At 27.9% G+C, this 21,798-nt stretch overlaps 1 protein-coding gene across 1 annotated transcript in view; it reads left to right on the top strand.

The window, feature by feature from the left end:
* Window positions 1-3,234: 3,234 nt before the first annotated feature.
* LOC135958125 (venom dipeptidyl peptidase 4) overlaps window positions 3,235-21,798 on the top strand; it is a 342,726-nt gene continuing 324,162 nt past the window's right edge. Inside the window, exon 1 of the mRNA XM_065508993.1 lies at window positions 3,235-3,376. Coding sequence (XP_065365065.1) covers window positions 3,266-3,376 — 111 coding nt within the window. The 5' untranslated portion in view covers window positions 3,235-3,265. The remainder of the gene's footprint in view (window positions 3,377-21,798) is intronic.

Below are 21,798 nucleotides of genomic sequence, written 5' to 3'. Positions count from 1 at the left end.
AATGGTTGGACATAATGAGAATTATATTATAATATTTTATAATGCTTCACACTAGTAATATTATGGTCATATACGTTCCATAATATAATTTAACAGCAACCATAAAAGCCAATCATAATATGACGCTGTTCGTTTATGGTCACCACAATCATGTTTTTTATTTGCGTGCATATCAAGTGTCACAATAAATTGAACCGTACTAACAGAAAAAACCGTACTAAAAAAAAGTATTTAATATCGAAATTTCCTATATTTTAATCCCTGTAGTGAAGTGTCCAATAGTATCTCTGTTTCTGTCTCAATTAGATGTGACAGTTTTGTTTTCTTAGCTATTTTTGAAATAATTAATAACAATTTTCAATTATTTTAAATAAATTGTCAATGTAAGAAATTTGCAAATACTCGTACCTATTTATAAATTCCTGTAGTTTAGTTTGGGTGCTGATGTTTTTGTACAACGAATACTAATGTAAATTACATGTATAAAGTTTAATTTAATATCAAAACCATTATCGTCAACGTCAGCTTTACCATAACATGGTTTAAAACAGAGATTGGCAGCCATAGAGACCTGAAGGTGAAAGCAATTATATCTATAAAAGTAAGAGAGCTATATTCAGTTGTGCCGTTATATATCTTTGAATAAAATATACTTTAAGATAAAAATTGAAAATAATTTTTTTGAAAAACTAAAATTGAATGAAAAACAAATTTAAAAAATATTTTTCTTGATTTTTATCCATTGTGGGTCTAAATTACTATGACATCATCGGAAATATTTATCATGAAATATCCATATTGTTTATATTAATGACTTAGTAATCCGGATAATCAAAAATCAAGGTATTCGTGTTTTTTTCTCTTGTAGGTGGCGGTTTTTGTTTTTATTTTGAAGGGTACATATCCGTCATTTATTATCACTTAAGGTACGGTCACACATGGCAAATATTTACAAATTTGTTTGACGTGTTTACTCTTACAAGTGTTTTGTAAGATCAAACAGCATCAAATAAAATAAAACAAAATATTTGTTTTGAATTGTCTTAAGTAAATGGAGTTTTTGACAATAAATTACGTCTTTTTCGTCAAATATTTGTCATGTGTTAGTAATCATTATAGTGAAAACAACAAAGTTTTTCAGAATTTGTTATTTTGACACGAAAGACAAAGATCGCCCAGGCTAGCCAAAGAAGTTTGAAGACCAAGAATTGAAGAAATTACTCCATGAAGATTGTTGTTAAACTCAACAAGAGCTTGCAAAATCATTGGGCAGGATTCATCCAAAAGCAGGTAAATTGGGTACCATACGAATTAAAAACAAGGGGCCCTTGAAAGACTATTTTGCATATTAAAGCCCGACCAACCAGCCAGAATGGACACCAGAGCCAAATATCCACGTCGCTATGTTAATTATCTGTATTTGGTGGGAGCAAAAGGGTCCTATCTATTATGAGGTGCTGAAATCTGACAAGACCAGCAACTTATTCGTTTAAAGCGAGCATTGGCCGAAAAACGCACAGAATATGCAGCCAGACATGAAACCGTAATATTCCACAATGACAACGCTTGGCCACATGCTGCGATACTTGTTGAAAAATATTTAGAATGAAGTGATTGGGAAGTTCTGCCTCACTGGATTTATAGTCCAGACCGTGACCCGTCAGACTACTATTTGTTTTAATCGATGCTGTACTCAATTACGTTTCTCTTTAGAATAGAGTATCCAATATTGCCTTGATTCGTTCTTAGCCTCAAAAGATTAGTAGTTCATTGGGCTGGAAATCCATATGTTGCCAGAAGGAAAAGGTCATAAGTAACAATGACCAATACTTTGAATAAATTTATATTGTACAAATGTTTCAAAATAACAGTTAAAATTTAAAAAAATCTCGCATTTTTAAGTCATCCACCTAATATTTTAGCCATTTTTGACGCGTTTTCCCGTATTCAAATAGCAACCTAAGCGGAAATATTGCGGATATATTGATATATCCATCATGTATGAAAGTTGTTTGGAGTTATTCGCAAAGTTGATTCCAACAGACAGACGGCATGGTTATATAGACTCGGCTATCGTTATAGATAGCGGAGAATATATATCCTCTATTGGGTCGCAAATGAAAATGTAGAAATTACTTTAACAGAATGACAAACCACTTATACGGAAGGTTAAGAAAAACCTAAAATTACCATGATGGTTTTCAAACAAATAAATTTACACTGAGTAAAGGAAAGCTATTGTACAAGTTCTGTGTATCCAAAAATGAGAAAGTGTCATGAGCTCTCTGAGCCAGCCACTGAATTAAAGTAAAATAAAATGTATTAAAATTCTGCATTAACTAAACAGACATTTAAATTTATTAAAGAAATTCAATTAAGTATAAAACCGAATTTCCTAGTTATTTTTTTGGAAAAATTTAAAGGTAAAACCTTTATGTTTTACCTTGAAATCTTGTGTTTCATAATATGGCACAAGGTTGTTTTATGTAGAATAAGTATAAATGAATTTGTATGAAGAGGAAATGGTCTTGAAAATCTGTAACTGCAAGTATAAATTTATGAAAATGAAAAGGATATTAAGGGTTATTAACTTGAATCATTTCAGTCTCTTGTAAAATGTATAAAAACATGTTTATGGAAATATAAGTACAAGGTAATATAAACAATTAGATTTAAATTATTTTTATTTTCTTAAACAGCGAGTTTTTATTCAAATACTTTAAATGAATAATTTTTTTTTCGAATTCCCTTAAAATATTGACAACTTTATGCTAAATATATTTAAACCCCCCCCCCCCAAAAAAAAATAAAAAAAAATATCTTAATTATTTATAGCTGCTGTATAGAAAAAAGACACAGAGAATTTTCATAAAATCTATTTATAAGTCTATATGAAAAAAAAAGAAAACAACCCAAAAACCTTGAAGTAAACTTAGCACAATAAAACATATCCTGATCCTTATCACTTCACTAACAAATCAAAACTACCAAAAGTTGAAAACTAAAATTAAATTTAAATAAAACACAAAACAACAACAACAAAAAAACGTTAAATCTTATGATTAACTCAAGTTAAAAAAGAAACCAACCAAACAAATAACAATACTTTTAAATCCCCATATTTTTATACCTAAAAAAAAGAAACAACCAAAAAAAAAAAAGACTAAAAAAGAATTTTCGTTTGACAAACCAAAATTAGAAACATAAAAATCAAAGCACAATATTTGTAACAAGTAAAAAGAAAGTCAACATAATTTAAGCCAAAATGTCGGTGGATTTGAGTGTACAGGCGGAACCGACGGTGTCCGTTATAACAACAGTGCCTGTTTCCGCAAATGGCGGCGAAATGGATGCTCTGCTTTTAGGACGCATTGGGGTAAGTAACAGCTATTATTATTTGAGCTTTTCTTTCGCTCTCTCTCCCTCTGTTTCTCTCTCTCTTTTTTTTTTCAATTATTAATATTACATTTTGTTTTGTAAAGCAAACACACAAAAACTTTTCTTTATAGAATTTGTCATGCTTAATTAGTTTTATATTCCGTCCAACTACATAGCAACTAATTAGTAAATGAACTTTAATTAATTAAATCATTATTCTTTCAAATAACTAAGTAGCTGCTGATGAAGACATCAATCACTTTTTACTCCTAATTTTAACATTTTTATTTTTAGCTAATAGAGTGTTACATTTCATTGTAGCGAAAAACAATATTTTTCTATTTACCATATTAATGTCAAACAAAAGAAAAAAATACTTTCACTCACTTTCACTTTCACTTTGTTCTTTTAACTTTTAACATCATCTCTCAGTGTAGGCGAACGTGTAGTGGCTGCTGCTATAAAACTTTTGCAATGCAAAAAAACATCTTTGCTTTCACTTTTTTTCTAACTTCTGAAAACGAAAAAATATCAAGGTAGTACAAAATAATTCTTTGCTTAAACTTACTATTCAATTTCATGCATGAGTTACAAATTATTAAAACTTTAAACTTCTTTCATACTTGAACATTTTTCATTCAAAAGCCATGAAATACTACGATCTACAACTTTGTTAGCTTCTATTAAATACAGTGGAAAACAAAAAGTTTTATTTGCAAAAAAAAAAGTATTTTTAAGTCCACCTTATCCATTTTTATTTAAAGAAATCGAAAAAGTATCATTACAAGAAGTCAAGAGTACACATAAACAATGTTCATTATTTACAAATAATCAAAAAATATCATCAATTCCCCATTCCCCGATTAGTGAATCATCCAGGGACACACACATTACTAAGTTTATTTCTTCTTACACGCAGAGAAAAAATATAATTGGGCATGGTTACTGTAACCATTTAAATAGTGTTACACGATTTTTAACTATATTATAGTCACAGTAACCATTTACATGATTGTGGTAACCATAATATGGTTAATTTATGATTCACATGATTGTATCAACCATATATATGGTTACAGTAAACAAATATATGTTTGTGGCAACCATATTTATGATGAATAATTTTATCATAATATGTTGTTCTCGGATTATGATAAGCTTTAAGCCGAGAGCAACATAATATGATAAGTCCTCCATCATATGAATGGTTGTCACAAACATATATTTGTTTACTGTAACCATATATATGGTTGATACAATCATGTGAATCATAAATTAACCATATTATGGTTACCACAATCATGTAAATGGTTACTGTGACTATAATATAGTTAAAAATCGTGTAACACTATTTAAATGGTTACAGTAACCATGCCCAACTATATTTTTTCTCTGCGTGTAGAGATGTAACTTTTTCATCTAAAAAAGTTCCATATTCCAGAAACTTAAATTTATTTAGCGCCATGATATTTTGCTTTGGTGTCTCTTAAAATGGATCCAATTTTCATCGCAAGTCATTATTCGGTGGAAAATTATTTACTTTTTTTTAGCGTTGAAGCAGTATTTCAGACATACAAAATCGCCTTTCAAAGTCCCTCAGCTTCAATTCCTGTGACACCCAATTTCCCTGCTTTAGGATGAATCCTGCTGCTTGAAAACGTTTTGAAATTGCTGATTAAGTATTTCCCAATGATCTTGCAAGCTCTACCTATATTTAAAATACATTCAGAAATATTGTTCCGTAAAAACCTTTTTTTGATACACTTCACCAGGATTCGATATAGCCATGTCCGTATGTCCAGTTTTATGTTCAAATCAACTTTCCGTAGCCCAAAATAATTTACATACGCGACTCATACATCAGTATATCCGATATAGTCCCGATTCAATAGCTATTTAAAATCGAGAAAATCAGCCACAAATGGCTGAGATATAAGCAAAAACTAACGACTACCACGATTTTTTACCTATTTGTGATCTATATCTGCATTACTAAGTCATTAATATAGACAATATGGATATTTAATGATTTAAAGACCTTTCAAACGACATAGTAATTCGGACATCAAATGGGTCAAAATCGGGAAAAATATTTTTTCATCATACAATTTTTTTAAAGTAAAGTTTTTTCTACCATTTTTTTTTTGCACTAATAAGATTTTTCAGCAACAAAAAACAATATGTATTACTTTGGTAAAGGGTATATAAGATTCGGAACATCCGCATATAAATCTCTTACTCCGAAATTGATATATTCTAGTGATTTACATTTGAAACACAATTCAAATCGCCAAGTTAAAAAAAAATCATCATTTTGTTTCCTTTTTTCGTTTATCTTTTTTTAGTAGCACTATGTTAAGTGCAAAATTTCGATTTTCTTGTTTTATAGTTTCCAATATATTAGTAATAAACATGGCATCAGAAACAGGGCAAAAACCAGAACATTTCTTTTACAAATGCATTGTATTTTTAAAAGTTTGGAATCAGTTAATAAATTGACTACACAGAAAAAACTATTTCCTAAACCGTTTCAATTCAAATATTTGTCACATATTGAACTGGTTTCAATTACTTCATAATTAAATCAAGTATTCATTTGCTCAAAACAAAATTTCTTGATATTTTCTATTGAATTTTGAGTTTTGAATTTGATTATTTTGGCAATTGAATATACAATTTTCGTTATTGGTTGAATTTCAAATACAAAAATTATTGAATAGATAATTTTTGTAATTGAAAACACATTTTTGTTATTTTTTCTGTTTCAATTACGAAAATTATCTATTCAATAATTTTTGTATTTGAAATTCAACCAATAACGAAATTTGTATATTCAATTGTCAAAATAATCAAATTCAAAACTCAAAATTTTGTTTTTGAGCAAATGAATACTTGATTTAATTATGAAATAATTGAAACCAGTTCAATATGGGATAAATGTTTTGTTTTTGAGCAAATGAATACTTGATTTAATTATGAAGTAATTGAAACCAGTTCAATATGGGATAAATGTTTGAATTGAAATATAATTTTTTCTGTGTACTAAAGGGTGTTTCAGTATAAGAGAACTTTTTAAATATAGTGACAATCCAATAATTAAATCACAACTATCTCAAAAAATACATGATTTTATTTTAAAATGAAAAAGGGAATTCTTACTGAGGCACCCTTTATAAGGCCCTAGATATCTTACAGATCCTGGACCACAGACCCAGGTCAATATTTGATATACATACATTTAGAGCAAAAATATGGTTGTGGTGACCATAATCGAACAACGTTTTATTATGATTCCACCTCAACTTAAAATGGTTATTTAAAAACATGATTGCAGCACAACCGTATTATGATTCAGTCTGTTATTAATACTTTTTAAAAAAGTAGTATTTTTACTACTATTTTAAAATAGTAGTATTTCTAGTAGTATTTTAAAAATAGGAGTGTTTCTAATACTTTTTTTTTTAAAGTAATATTTCTACTCCTTTTCTAAAATGTTATTACATATTTTTAAAATGTAGTAGAAATACTACTTTTTAAAAATACTATTTGTACTACTTTTTTGTAAGATATACTTTTATAAATGAGTATGTAGTACATATTTATACTCCTTTTCTAAAATAGTAGTATTTATATACTTTTTTAAAAAAGTAGTATGTATTTCTACTACTTTTTAAAATAGTAGTATTTCTACTACTTTCCTAAAATTAGTATTTCTACTACTTTTTTTTAAAATAGTAATATTTCTACTCCTTTTCTAATATAGTAGTATACTTACTTCTTTTTAAAAAATTAGTATTTCTACTATTTTTTAAAAATAGTAGTATTTCTACTACTTTTTTTAAAAAAATAGTAATAATTATACTCCTTTTCTAAAATAGTAGTATATCTACTTCTATTTATAAAAGTAGTATTTCTACTATAAAAAAGAATTATTGAAGTATTGAAATAGTAGCATTTCTACTACTATTTTTTTAAAAAAATGCATTTCTACTACTTTTTTAAAAAAATAGTAGTATTTCTACTCCTTTTCTAAAATAGTATTATATCTACTTATTTTTAAAAAAGTAGTATTTCTAGTACTTTTTGAAAATAGTAGTATTTCTACTACTTTTGAGAAAAGTACTAGTATTTCTACTACTTTTGAGAAATGTTTTAGCTTTTTAAAGAAAATAGTATTATTTCTACTACATTTAAAAAAATGGTAGTTTAGAAAAGAACTAGAAATACTAAAAAAAGTAGTGGAAATACTACTGTTTTAAACAGTAATAGAAAAACTACTATTTTAAGAAGTAGTAGAATTCTACTACTTCTTAAAATAGTAGTATTTTTACTACTTTTTAAGATAGTAATATTTCTACTACTTTTTTTTTGTATTTCTAGTTCTTTTCTAAAATAGTAGTATTTCTACTACTTTTATATTACTGCTTCTTTACTACGTTTTTAAAGCTTTTACGGCTAATAGTAACTATAAATATTAGCAGTAGTATTGTTGAAGTAGTTTTTAATACATTCATATCAGCAATATATTTTGCTGGAAATAGCTTCTGTCATTTTGAATCAGTTAGTGCATAGACAAGTCTCATTTGGTTTAGAATATTTTTTGGTTACACATTTTGCATCAATCAAACATCAAAAAAACGTCACTGTATCCTCTTAAAACTTAGTACATTTAGATTCTTCTATAAAACCAAAAATCTTTTATCACTATTAAGTTATTTTTTTTTAACATTTCCCGCATCAAGTTTCATGTACCAATCAATGTTCAACGAAATCTCTTGAGTTTTTATGACAAAAACATTATTTTGAAAAAACTTTTTTATACTCAAACAGCTGATGCTATTACATGTAGTTTTTATGAACTTTTTTACATTTACAACCAGAAAATCCATTATCAAGCATTTTAGACGAACGTACGTATGCAACTGATGCACATGTGTTCGCAAAGAAAGAAAAAAAAACTGAAACTGAAGCAGCAGCACCCTTAACAGTTTAAAAGTGCACTCTAGAACGAAATCACACTCTAACGCATACTCATCTTTACATTTATATTTATATTGATTTTATTTCTGTTAAAAAACATCATGTAAGGTACTTACTTTCTGAATGGATAAAATAAAATGTAAACATAAATAATGTTTCACCCGTGGAATCCCTTTACCCAACAGCCAGAGAAAAAACATAGTTTTACATGAACACTGCAGTTATTTCAAAATGATTACAATTGGTTTAACAAGATTATGATAACCATAATGTGCGAGCAGCATCATGGACATGATTGCCACAAACATATACTTAATATGTATATGATTGTTGCAATAATGCAATCGTAACTGTAACATATTGTTACGTTTTTACCTTTTAAAAACGGTGGTTTATTTCCTTTAAATAAACCGTATTCTATTAATTGCAAATAAAAGTGATCAATAGTTTAAAAACTATTTATTTCTTGAAATTTACACAACAATTTAATGCAAACACGTTTTATAACACTTTATAACATGCAAGAATACATAGAGTTGTTGTTAGCTCTAATAGCGATTACGATATACTGTCTATTCACAACTTGCTGTTAATATTTATATACACAGAGTCATATTCTAGAAGTCTCATGAATAATCTAATGGCAAAATAAGAATGATAGAGCTTTTAAAGTTGCTTCACAGTTAATGTTGTCATACTTATAAACACTGTTAACAACAGCGTGTTAACAACATGGAACTGTTTACAAACATGATGAATGATGCAAGCAGTTGTTACAGACCGTTAAATTCAAATTGCTAATGCAATTTCGTAACAATATTATGCTTGTCGAAATCATATAAAGACTATAATATTGTTAATAAACTAATAATCATATTGAAATTATTGCATAGATCATGTACAAATATATATTTTTTCTCTGGGTGTGTGTCTTGCAATATACATGTGTTGTAGCACTTGCTTCATGTAAAAACTTTTTAAGAAAATGTATAAATGTTTGAATTTTATTGGGAATACAAGCTGAAGAAGAACAAATATTCAAAAACTATTACCAATATTTGCAAATAAATATTCGTTGGATTTGTTCATACCAGAATATTTTGCCAATATTGTCGTTTTGCGTTCAGCAGCAGTGAAGGTTATTTTTGTGCAACATCTAAAATAAAAAACAAAATGTCTTCCATAAAAGAACAACCACAGAATTTTGTAGAATATTTATTTTGAGGGGGAGGGGAAACAATATTGAAATTCTTTATTGAGGGTTTAGAGGTAAAAGTTTTTGTTTTATTTACTCGTAAACCTTAAATTGTGCAATTTGTTGTCGATGGCAAAAGTTTGATAAATATTTGCAAAACATAAAAAAAACAGAAAACACAAGAGCATGAAGTGAGTAATTTGCCGGGGCAAGAGTTGATTGCAACTATGATGATGATGATGTGTAAAGAACATATGAACTTGTTAAACGTTTTTTTGTTTGTGGAATGTTTAACAAGCCCTTGAGCAGTTATAATTTTCAAATTTTCAATTAGCTTAATCAAAGAGACCTGCATGAATTATTGATGATTTGCAATTGAATGGGGTTAAGGTCAAGAGTACTTAGTTATAGAATGTTTAAATAAAAAAAAATATTTGGATTTAAGAATTAATCTTTCTGATCTTTAAATGTTGTTTCTTTTTCTTGCTTAACATTTAACAATCTTACTTCAGTTTCCAATTTCCTTCTCTATAAAAAGCTTTAAATCAAATAAACTCTTACTAAATTAAATTGGACAAATTTCAAAGAGTAAAAGAACACACTCTTGCAACTACTTATTTTCAATGCCACATATCAATAAAACCCATTTCCTGACAAAAGTTTTTGCCAATTTAAAATATAAAAAGTATAAAAACTAAAAACATATTTTCTGTTTCTTATAAATTTGATTTACTTACTTAAATTTCTTTAACAAACTCCTCTTCATTTCCAATACCTTTGATATTTGCCATGCATCCTTTTAAATTTTGTTTTTTTTTAAGTCTGATACGATGGTTTTTCTTTTTCCTGTCTTTGGCAAATTTGATTTCCGTTTGTTTCCTTGAAAAACTTTCTGGATTTTCCTTTTTACTTTAAAGCAGCAGCAAGAGTAGAAACGAATCTTCTTAATATTGATTTTATTTATTTGGGGTTAAAATATGTTAAATAAATTCCAAGAAAATGGTCTTGTTTATAAATATTAATGGCAACACTTTTGCTTCTTTATTTAAAGGTTGTTTTTTTTTCTTTTGTTAAATATTGGTTTATTTGTCCAGATATATAAATAAAATTTTATGAAGTCTTTCATTTTTGAACATCAAACAGTCAACATAAACTTTATTATAGAATTCAAACAATATCATAAAGATTTCATTTTGATGTTGAGTAAATGGACATTTAAAGGAATTTTTTGTCTGTTAAACCAAAAAAAAAAAGTGTAAAACGGATTTTTTAGGGTTATAAGAATGTATACATATTTATGAGTAAAATAGAATTTGTTTATAACAAAATTCACTAGACCGAAGGGACCGTATGTTTTATTTGAAATCCATATTACAAAATTTAATAGCAATCATTCTATGCTAGTAGATTTAGAGATGTAACATAAAAAAGCTAATTGATTAAATGTGTTTTTACAAACAAAATTGCAGCAACATATTTACAGAAGTAACAGGAAAATGGGAAATAGGTTGGATCAAATATTAAAAATGTTACAGCAACAAGTTTACAAAGGTTTATAAAATAATGTTGATATTTAAATTATTTTGGAAGTAATTTATCAGTTATTTAAATTTTGTTGAGCATTTTCCTATATGTGCACATTTCTTCCCATGTTTTTACATTATATTCAAATTAATTTAATCTGTGTCATATCTTAATCTACGTTGAAAATTGTTAACTTATTTTTTTATCATCGAATCAATTTAAAACAAAATTTCTCAACATATTGTCTGAACAGAAATTAATACGTTTACCTTAAATGACACTCAAGAAATACAATATTCATACAAATATAAATAAATACATATTACAAAAATGTTGTATACGTTATAATAATCGTTAAACACATGTTTTTATTACTCATACGTTAAGATGGTTTAATTCACATTAACCATTTTATAGATATCGCTATAAATACATAAATATGCTTATAGTGTATTATTTTTTATGTTCAAAGATATATAAAAGATAATACTGTTTCAGAAAATTGGCCATTAAAGTATCAAAAAGTATTTGCACGCTATAAAAATAATTAAACCTCAACAGCACCTACGCCTGGTTTCATTTGTTTCAATTAATTTAACACATAAAAATAAATTTTAGGTTGTCTTATGTTTAAGTATACTTTACCTATAGCAATAGCTATTAAAATATTTATTTTATAGTCATTTGTTAAAATATTTGTTGAAGACAAGGCTGTCTTATTTTTTATTTAAAAATTTCATATTTGTTTTTCATACAACTTCTGTTACATTCTCCATTTATTTGTAACACCTGGCAACAACTACGATTGTTATTAATTTTCCTTAAAGGAATTCCAAACATGCTCTTTCCTTCTTTTTAGCTCCCAATCATTTTGTGTTTCCCATCTTCACAACTTCTGGTTTTCGTTTTCGTTCCATTACATTTTCTGTCATATCAAATCAAACTGTCAATATTTTTTTTGTATTTACTTTTGTTTTAATATAAGTTAAATTTGTTTGCATAAATAACAACATAAAAGCAAAAGTCTACTGAAGTAATTACGATATTTTAGATCAAAGAAAAATTCAAAACAAACAGTAACATGATACCAGAACGTTAGTGTATTTTTTCTAGACATTATCGCTGTTACTTATTTTACTTTTAAAGATTAAAGCCATCAAAATGGAAATGGCAGTAAGAGTCACACATTTAGCTGGGAGTAGAGATAAATTGGGCTTAAATTGTTGTTAAAATGTAATTAAATGTTTCTGTTTATGAAACATTATTTCTATAAAGTTTTTTCTAACATCAATCATGTATGTAAATACTACAAATAAGTCACAGTAGGCTTGGCGAAAATTTTTCAATTGCTAGTGCGATTGGAAAACATAATAGGGAAGTTATAAAGTTCAGAAAAATTAAGCTTTTTCGAAATTTTTTCTACAAAGAAGCTTCTAAATGTTCTTTGAAAAAACCTTGTTGCTGCTAGATTATTTTCTACAAACAGGTTGCTCTATAGTTGTTCTTAATAAAATGGTGCTGCAACATTTTTATATCAAATTTTTTATTTTTATTTTATTTAAAAAGCTCATTAATCATTTATTTTATATTTATATTTAAAAAAAAACATGTTTCAGCAAAGATGTTACTATACAAATTTTCTTAAAAACATGTTGCTGCTAAATTTTATCTATAAACATGTAGCTGCTTCATTATGTCTTTATGCTACTGCAACATTTTTCTTATAAACATGTTGCTGCTTCATTATGCCTTCATGTTGCTACAACATTTCTCTTATAAAAATATTGCTGATACATATTTCTTATAAACATGTTGCAGCTACGATTTTCTTTTAAACATGTTACTGCATAAACATATTGCTGATACATTTTTCTTATAAACATGTTGGAGCCACGTTTTTCTTATAAACATGCTGCAACCTTTTTCTTATAAACATATTGCTGATACATTTTTCTTATAAACATGTTGGAGCCACGTTTTTCTTATAAACATGCTGCAACCTTTTTCTTATAAACATGTTGCTGCAACATTTTTCTTATAAACATGTTGCAGCTACGTTTTTCTTTTAAACATGTTACTGCAATATTTTTCTTATAAAAATATTGCTGATACATATTTCTTATAAACATGTTGCAGCTACGATTTTCTTTTAAACATGTTACTGCAACATTTTTCTTATAAACATATTGCTGATACATTTTTCTTATAAACATGTTGGAGCCACGTTTTTCTTATAAACATGCTGCAACCTTTTTCTTATAAACATGTTGCTGCAACATTTTTCTTATAAACATGTTGCAGCTACGTTTTTCTTTTAAACATGTTACTGCAATATTTTTCTTATAAACATATTGCTGATACATTTTTCTTATAAACATGTTGGAGCCACGTTTTTCTTATAAACATGCTGCAACCTTTTTCTTATAAACATGTTGCTGCAACATTTTTCTTATAAACATGTTGCTGCAACATTTTTCTTATAAACATGTTGCTGCAACATTTTTCTTATAAACATGTTGCAGCTACGTTTTTCTTATAAACATGTTGCAGCTACGTTTTTCTTATAAACATGTTGCAGCTACGTTTTTCTCTTAAACATGTTGCAGCAACATTTTTCTTATAAACATGTTGAAGCAACAGTTTTCTTATAAACATGTTGCAGCAACATTTTTCTTATAAACATGTTGCAGCAAAATTTTTCTTACAAACATGTTGCGGCAACATTTTTCTTATAAACATGTTGCAGCAACATTTTTCTTATAAACAAGTTGCTTCAACATTTTTCTTATAAACATGTTGCAGCAACATTTTTCATATAAACATGTTGCAGCAACATTTTTCTTATAAACATGTTGGAGCAACATTTTTCTTATAAACATGTTGCAGCTACGTTTTTCTTATACACATGTTGCAGCTACGTTTTTCTTATAAACGTACATATTTCTGCTACAATTTTCTTATAAACATGTTGCAGCTACGTTTTGCTTATAAACATTGCAGCTACGTTTTTCTTATAAACATGTTGCTGCAATACTTTTCTTATAAACATGCTTCTTCATTATTATTTCCTTTAAACGTGTTGCATGATTTTTCATGTAAACTTGTTGCTGCATCATTTATCTTGTAAACATGTTGCTGCATTATTTTATAAACATGTTGCCGCCCACTTGCCACCATTCTAACTCAGATTTACATCAGAATTTCAATAAGATATGTATCTCCAATCGAAACTGAATTATTTCCAAACAAAAATTTTCTAAACCACTGACCTGCTTTGTTTTCTATAAACATGATGCTTCAACATTGTTCTCTAAACATGTTGTTGCTACATTTTTTCAATATAATATTAAAAAATACTATTTGTGTTTTCATTGCTATTTTTTTCACTCACTGTAGATTTATTTTATATTTTTTTATAAAAACAGGCTGTCCGTATTATTTTCAGCGAAGGTTATTCAATACCTTATGTACAACTATTTTACCATTAAAATATATATGTATGTACATAAAAAGAATAAACGTACATTGTTTTTATGAATATGTATAAACAAATAGAAATCATGCATGTTAAATACTAACGTTTTAACGTTTTTAAAAACTCATCAATCATGAACGATTTTTTCTTTAATAGCAACGTTTCTGACACAGCATGGATCTTTAAACAACAGCCTCAATTTATTTCAATTTAAGACTATTATACTATTAAAACAATATGTACAAATAAAAAATATATATTTTTTTTGTTTCTATACAATTTTTATATAAAAAATTTAAAATCTTGATACATTTATTTACTCTGTATTTTAGATATTATTTTAATAAATATAATACGAGTATTTTTAAAGATTTATTTCTAATTCATATTAAATAATATTCTTGTATACTTTATCACATACTTACTGCTTTATGCTGCTTAGAATTGTTTGTTTTAATATCTTCATTCTTTCATACATTTTAATACTCTTAGATACTTTTGCTTAGAGAAAATATTTATTAAAAATAAAAATAAAATCAACATTTTGCTCTTAATATTTTTCTTAATAATAATGTTTGTGGTTTTGCTTGCATTTTCTTAGATTTTCTTAGAAATATATTAAATGCTTTCTTTCTTCCTTCCTTCCCTACTTTTCCCCTTTAAACTGTTTTTGTTTTTCACTAATATTTTTATTAACCATTTTGTATATTTATTTAATAAATAAATATATTTTGTATATTAAATTAATCTGCCTTTTTAAATCAACTAACAAAATCCATATTTTTCTTTTTTTTTTCTTTCTCTGTATTTTTTTCATTCCCAAAAATAACGAAAAAAAACAACCACAAAAATAAAAAAAAACTAAATGAAAATGCTTCAAACCACAACTAAAACTAAAAAAAAATGTTTGTAAATATTTGAATAATAAAAATAACACACGTTAAAAAATAAAAAATATTGAAATTAATTAAATCACTTTATCTGTAAATGTGTGTGTTTTGTTTGTGTGTGCTTAACATGTGTGTGTAACGGTGTTTTGTGATTGAAATTATTTTTTTTTTAAAAAAAATTGTATTTAATACAAAAACAACAACAATAATAACAACAACCAAAACGCAGCAATCGGTAAGTAAATGGATTTTAAAATAAATGTTTGTAAATAAGTATTTTAAACTATTTAATATAAATGTGAAAAAAAATACTATTGACTATCTACATTTTAAATGTATTTATGGCCAGCCTTGAAATGTATGGAATTTTGTAAAAAAAATATTTAACGTTTCCAATATTACCACATACCATCGTCTTGCCTGCAACATGTATAATTTCTAGACAATTTTTATATGAAGAAAATCAAAAATCTAGATAATAATTATGTAAAATTACCAAACATTTTGATTTAAAATTTTCTAAATCCGTAAGAGGTTTAAATTTGGTCTCAAACTTTTTAAGAATTATTATAAAAATTTATATCAAATAAAGGCTTTCATTCTGCTTGATACAATTTCGTGGTCGTTCAAATTTTGTTACCCAAAATATACATTTATAAAAAAAAATTTCAACCAACTACTCGTTTTATTCAGCAAAGCACTGTTAATTACTATTGGGTATATGACTTTAAAATGCGGGATTTTTAACAATCTCCAGCTTTTATTTTGATTAATTTGTACTATAAAATTTTTTGCAAGTATTAGCCATTCTTAGCTATGACCTCTTGCCATCTTTCTGGCAACATATGGATTCCGAGCCAAAAGAAATGCTCATCTTTTGAGACCAAGAATGAATCAAGCCAATTTCAGATACTCTGTGCTAAAATGAATCGTATCACAGAGAGATCGTTCTGCATCTAAACCAGGGAAAGGCAACCTATACTATTGCATTTTACGATTGTATTAGTTATACACTCTCTCCGCTCTCACAACGAATCGGTGTTGCCAGTAAACTTTCGTCGCTTTTCCCCAATTAAAAATGTAAAATCTCATATTGATCATCATACATCTTTAAATGTTCGGACATATTTTTTTCACTGGCAACTCTGATTCTTAAATTGAGCGATAAAAAACGATACACAACCTGCTTGTTTGACTTCTCAAGCGTAAGAGAAGAGTAAATGAAAAACGCGGCGCCCATGTTTTGCCTTTCCCTTATCTAAACAAACAATTTTCTGATTGTGCAAGGTCTTTACTATTAGGCGGGTAAGGCAAAACTTTTTTGGAAATAAATCTGGCATTTCTAAATAGATCGGGATAAAAACTAACGTGTGTGTAGCCCAGTAGTATTCGAGTGTAAGTTATTATAATGGACCCCAGGGGCGGTGCTATGGGGTGTCAAAGAAGGGTACCTTCGACATGTAATATTTTTAAACGCGTGTAATTTTTTGTTTCCCATCCGATTGCAAAGATTTTTACATTCTAGGTCTTGAAAAAACATGCTTGCTTGTGCTATTTATGTCTTATAATTTTAGAGTTATAGGCATTTCAAAATTTAAATTTTAAAATTTTGCCATACCTTGGTCCGCTTTTTTTAAAATTTAAGTCGTACTTTTGGACCGAATATAGTCGAGTTTCTTTTGTTAGTTAGGCAACTAAATTACCAATAATATACAAAATATTTCACAGCAATATCGATTATGGATCCAAAAATAAACGATTTTCAATTTAGAAATTAAAAAAATAGTAGATTTTTGCATTTTTTTTGGCGAAAAGGTAACTTAACTCTTTTTTTTATAAAAAAAAACTTTATTTAAGAGCATGTAACAATTTTATGTTTTTCTGTAAGGTATCTTTACGGAGAATATTTTGGTATAAAAAACATGTCCTATTTTTCGAATATGTCGCCGCTACGCCCTTCGGAATTTGACCTATTTTTTTAATCAGAATTTCAACATGTTCTAAAATCCCAAAGCTGGGATCAAAAAGCAGTAAGCAGCCCTGGAAATCTTGATGTGTTCTCCCAAAATTATTTTATTTTCTTTCAAAGCGTTCAATCATCATTTTTGCAATCATCAAAATGCAAAGTCTCTCGGCTTCAATTCGTATGCTACGCAATTAACCTACTTTTGGATGAATCCTGCTACTCGCAAACATTCTAAAAATGCTGCTTGAGTAGCTCCCAATGATTTGCAACAATCTTGTTCTTTTTACAACAATCTTCACGTAATAATGCCTCTAATTCTTAGTCTTCACATTTTTTTTCTTTTTGGCTCGCCTGGGCCAAATAAATATCCCCATATACGGACACCACTACATGATAAAAGACCAAAAAAAAGACCCGTGCCTCACAATTTTGCCCAAAGTCATGCACTTTTTTTAATGGGTCCCCAAAGATATGGCACCTCGGTGTCACTTATGCAAAAAAGTGATATTTTATCAGCCTAATTTTTTAAAGTTTTTTTGCGATTTTGATCTTGAAGTCCGACTGTTGAGTCATCCGTTGCCCTTATACGAAGTACATGGTTCTATTTCTATTTGTATGGAATTTTATATGAAAACGCATTTTTTAAACATTTTTTTTTTTGTTCTGATTTATTATTATTTACAATTATACATGTATAATGAATGTTAGAAAAAAATTTTCTTTTATATATAACATTATTAATTTTCTATGAGTTTTATATGAAAAAAGCCTAAAAACTATTGTTGAAATTTCAGTACAAGGTCCCAGCGGACCTTTGCACACGTTCCCGTAAACACATTTAAATCTCAATAGAAACTAAACTATTGGTCGGATCGCTTTGATTTTTTTAAACGATTCTAGATAAAATTTCCTTGACATACATGTGGGGGGCCGGTATACTTCCCATTGACCATCAAGGAGTAATTTCAGTTTGAAAATGGAAAAAGGTCCCCAGGGACCTTCTCACCCGCCGGTTAAAAAAAGCTCTGAAATTACAGTAAAAGTAAATACCTGATGTAATGAGACTTATTTTATCTTCAGATTTCAAAAAGTTGTAAAAAACATCTGACACAAAATTTTCGTCCGCTTGGCTTTTCTTTAATTTCCAGGAACATAAAAAAATGTGATGTTACTTTTTATACCAAATTTAAAATTTTAATATTTTTTTCAAATATTCATAAATACTATAAATAAAAAAGCATGTGATATAAATAATACATACATATTTATGATTATTTATTTAATAGAATCATTCTAAATAAAGTAGAAATAGCATGTAAGGATGAAGAAAAATCATGTTATAAGAATTTTATACAAGTTGAAGGACGTACAAACAGTAAACAGCAGTAACAGAGGCATCATTAGCAGCAGTTACTTATAACAGATTGACTGTGAAATGTTGTTATTCTTGTTCTTGTTGCTATTACTGCCACATAATAGACTATTTACTGCTAATACTTATTCTACCTTCCTCTTTGTTAGGCAAGTACTAACAGTATAAGTATCTTGTATCCTACTGTGTTTCTCTTTTACCCAAACAAACACACATCAGGTACTTGTTAATATTACTTCGTATGTATGTATGAATGTATGTTGGTTTATCTTCTTCATCTATGACTATTTCCTGGTGCAGGTAAACAACAGGGGTCTCTAGACTCTTTGTTGATGCTTTAAGGTCTCAATGTCTTCTCGATGTCTTTTAACTTTAGGACCAGCAAGCAATAGGAAAATTAAGCAAATAAACGAAAATATGCAAACAAATCATAATGTACTTTTATGTTTGAGTATATTTACACGATAATGTTTACAAACAGCTTTATAAGGATCTTATTCTAAATACATATTGCTGGTATAGACTACCCATTAGGGTGGCCCTTATAATGTACTATTACTATTTTTAATACTTTCAAGGTCTAAAATTATTCTCTTTCATCTAAATACACAGTGCAGAGGTTGCATATTTTATTTGAAGTTTCAAAAATTTGGGTCCAATTAGAAATTGTTCTTATATTTAGATTTTTAAATATAAAATATCAAAACTTACAACGGAATCGTTTGATACCAACAACAAGTAAGAAAGTATAGTTCATTGGTAGGCAAAAAGAGGCATTTAATTTGTGTGCTCTTTTGGGGAAAAAAATAAAATATCCACAACAACATCAAGAAACTGAATGAATTGTGTGTATTTTTACGCTCTATTACGCTCTTTTGTTCACATTCGGGTTGTTTGACGAAAATCATCGTAACCTGAACAATATGAACGCCTACCATGGGTATAGTTGGTCAGGTTCGATCTTATAATATATGGGCAATTCCACGATAGTGACAACAACGACTGAAAAAATAAAAACCCTTGAAACTTTTTTTCAAGATGATTTGAATGGGAGAAAACAATAAAATGTTACTATGTGAAAGTATTTAGAGCTTATTACAACATTTTAAGTTTAACAGTTTAAACTGACTATATTTAATTTTTTATTTTAATTCGTATGTTTTAGACTGACATGGGGGCGAAAACTAAGCTCCCAATTAGCATGTACTTAGTATGAAAATAATTTTACTCTGATTATTTTCTTGCTATTATCAACTTGTTTATAGAAACCTATTAAATATTTTCTATTTATTTTTTTAGTTTTTGTATACAAATATTTTCAGAATATATGGGGTTATACTATAAGAGAAAAATCTGTCACGTTCGCTATGTCACGTACGATATTAAATTTAATTTATTATAAAATCATCCAAAGATTGTTTTTATGTAAATATGCGGGATTGTAAAGGAAAAATGTTTGGTTTAGTGTAAGAAATTAAAAGAAAACGACTCTCACGATTCGAAAACTTTCGCATTTTTCTACATGTATCTCAAAATTACTTCCGTTTTATGTCACGTACGATATACCCTTATTTCGCTCTATATTTTGGACAATAATGTTTCGAGAGAACTTATTGCGACCCCACAAAGTATATATATTCTGAATCGTTATAGAAATTCTTCCGGCTCGGTTGCTATTTAAAATCGAGAAAATCGGTCCACAAATGGCTGAGATATAAGGAAAAAACCAGGACAACCTCGATTTTTGACCCATATCTGGATTACTAAAGGTAGGATCACACGATTGCCGCAATGAACCAATTTAATACAATTTTTATTGTGCTGAATTGGGGCCCAATAAAGAAATTGTCCCAATCAAATTCTCTGCAGTCACATGATTGCTTCATTTTATATAAATTTGATTGTCGTAAATTGGTGCAAAGCGATTTAGTGGCAATAATTGTCGCATTTCAGTCACACGATTGTTCTAGTTTACGGCAACTCAGAGAAACAGCTGTTGTGCTAGATTTTAAATTTTGTTTTGTTTACATAAATGTAAAAACAATCTATTTTTGAAAAAAATATTTGTTAAATAAAAAAAGAAAATTGCGTCGGCCTTAATTATCATACAAAAAAATTAATAAAGAAATGTTAAAAGATGTATGTGGGTCAGAGAGTGGCTGACAAAAACAATATTTCATTTACAAAAATTAATATTGGCGCTAATTGTCTTCTTTGATTGCCGCACTAGAACACAATAAATATTGGTGTATTTTTAACTTTTTTATTGGTGCATGTTGCCTATCAAGCATTCACATGATTGCCGTACCAGGGTTGCATTTGATTGGGCCAAATAAGCACAATATTGTTGTGGTTTGACATATGAGCCAATAAGTTGTGAAATCACACGATTGACGTATAAAATAGACCAATAATTGGTGCATTGCGGCAATCGTGTGATCCTACCTTAACACATTAACATAGACAATATGGATATCTACTGATAGATATTTCAAAGACCTGTGCAACGACGTATATAAGACCATACAATTGGTCAAAATCGGAAAAAATATTTTTTAACCCGAATTTTTTTTTTCATATTAAAAAAAAAAAATTTAAAAACTAAAAAAAAAAAATTTTAAAATTAAAAAAAAAAATTAAGAAAACAATTTCGAAAAAAAATTAAGAAAACAATTTCGAAAAAACAACTGGAAAAAAATTTAAATTTTGTTTACCTAAAAATATTTAAAATTTTTATTTTAAAGTATAATTTGGTGAAGGGTATATAAGATCCGGCACAGCCGAATATAGCTCTCTTACTTGTTTTTTTAAAATATAGTACCCTCTGAATGGAACATAAAGACCAAATTATTTTTCAGTTACTCTTATTTTTGTAAAAATCTATTCCACTTTATAGGTGTACAAATGTCACGTACGATGACATGGAATTGTCCATATGTGATTTTGAAGGGTAAATATCTGTTAGCTATTGAAAATTATAGTGTAAACAACAAAGTTTTTTTATGCTTCGAAAATTTC

Source organism: Calliphora vicina, chromosome 4 (genome assembly GCF_958450345.1).
Source record: "Calliphora vicina chromosome 4, idCalVici1.1, whole genome shotgun sequence".
Taxonomy (NCBI): Eukaryota; Metazoa; Arthropoda; class Insecta; order Diptera; family Calliphoridae; genus Calliphora; species Calliphora vicina.
Note: the sequence above shows the minus strand (reverse complement) of the source record. Positions and strands in the feature narration are given on the sequence as shown.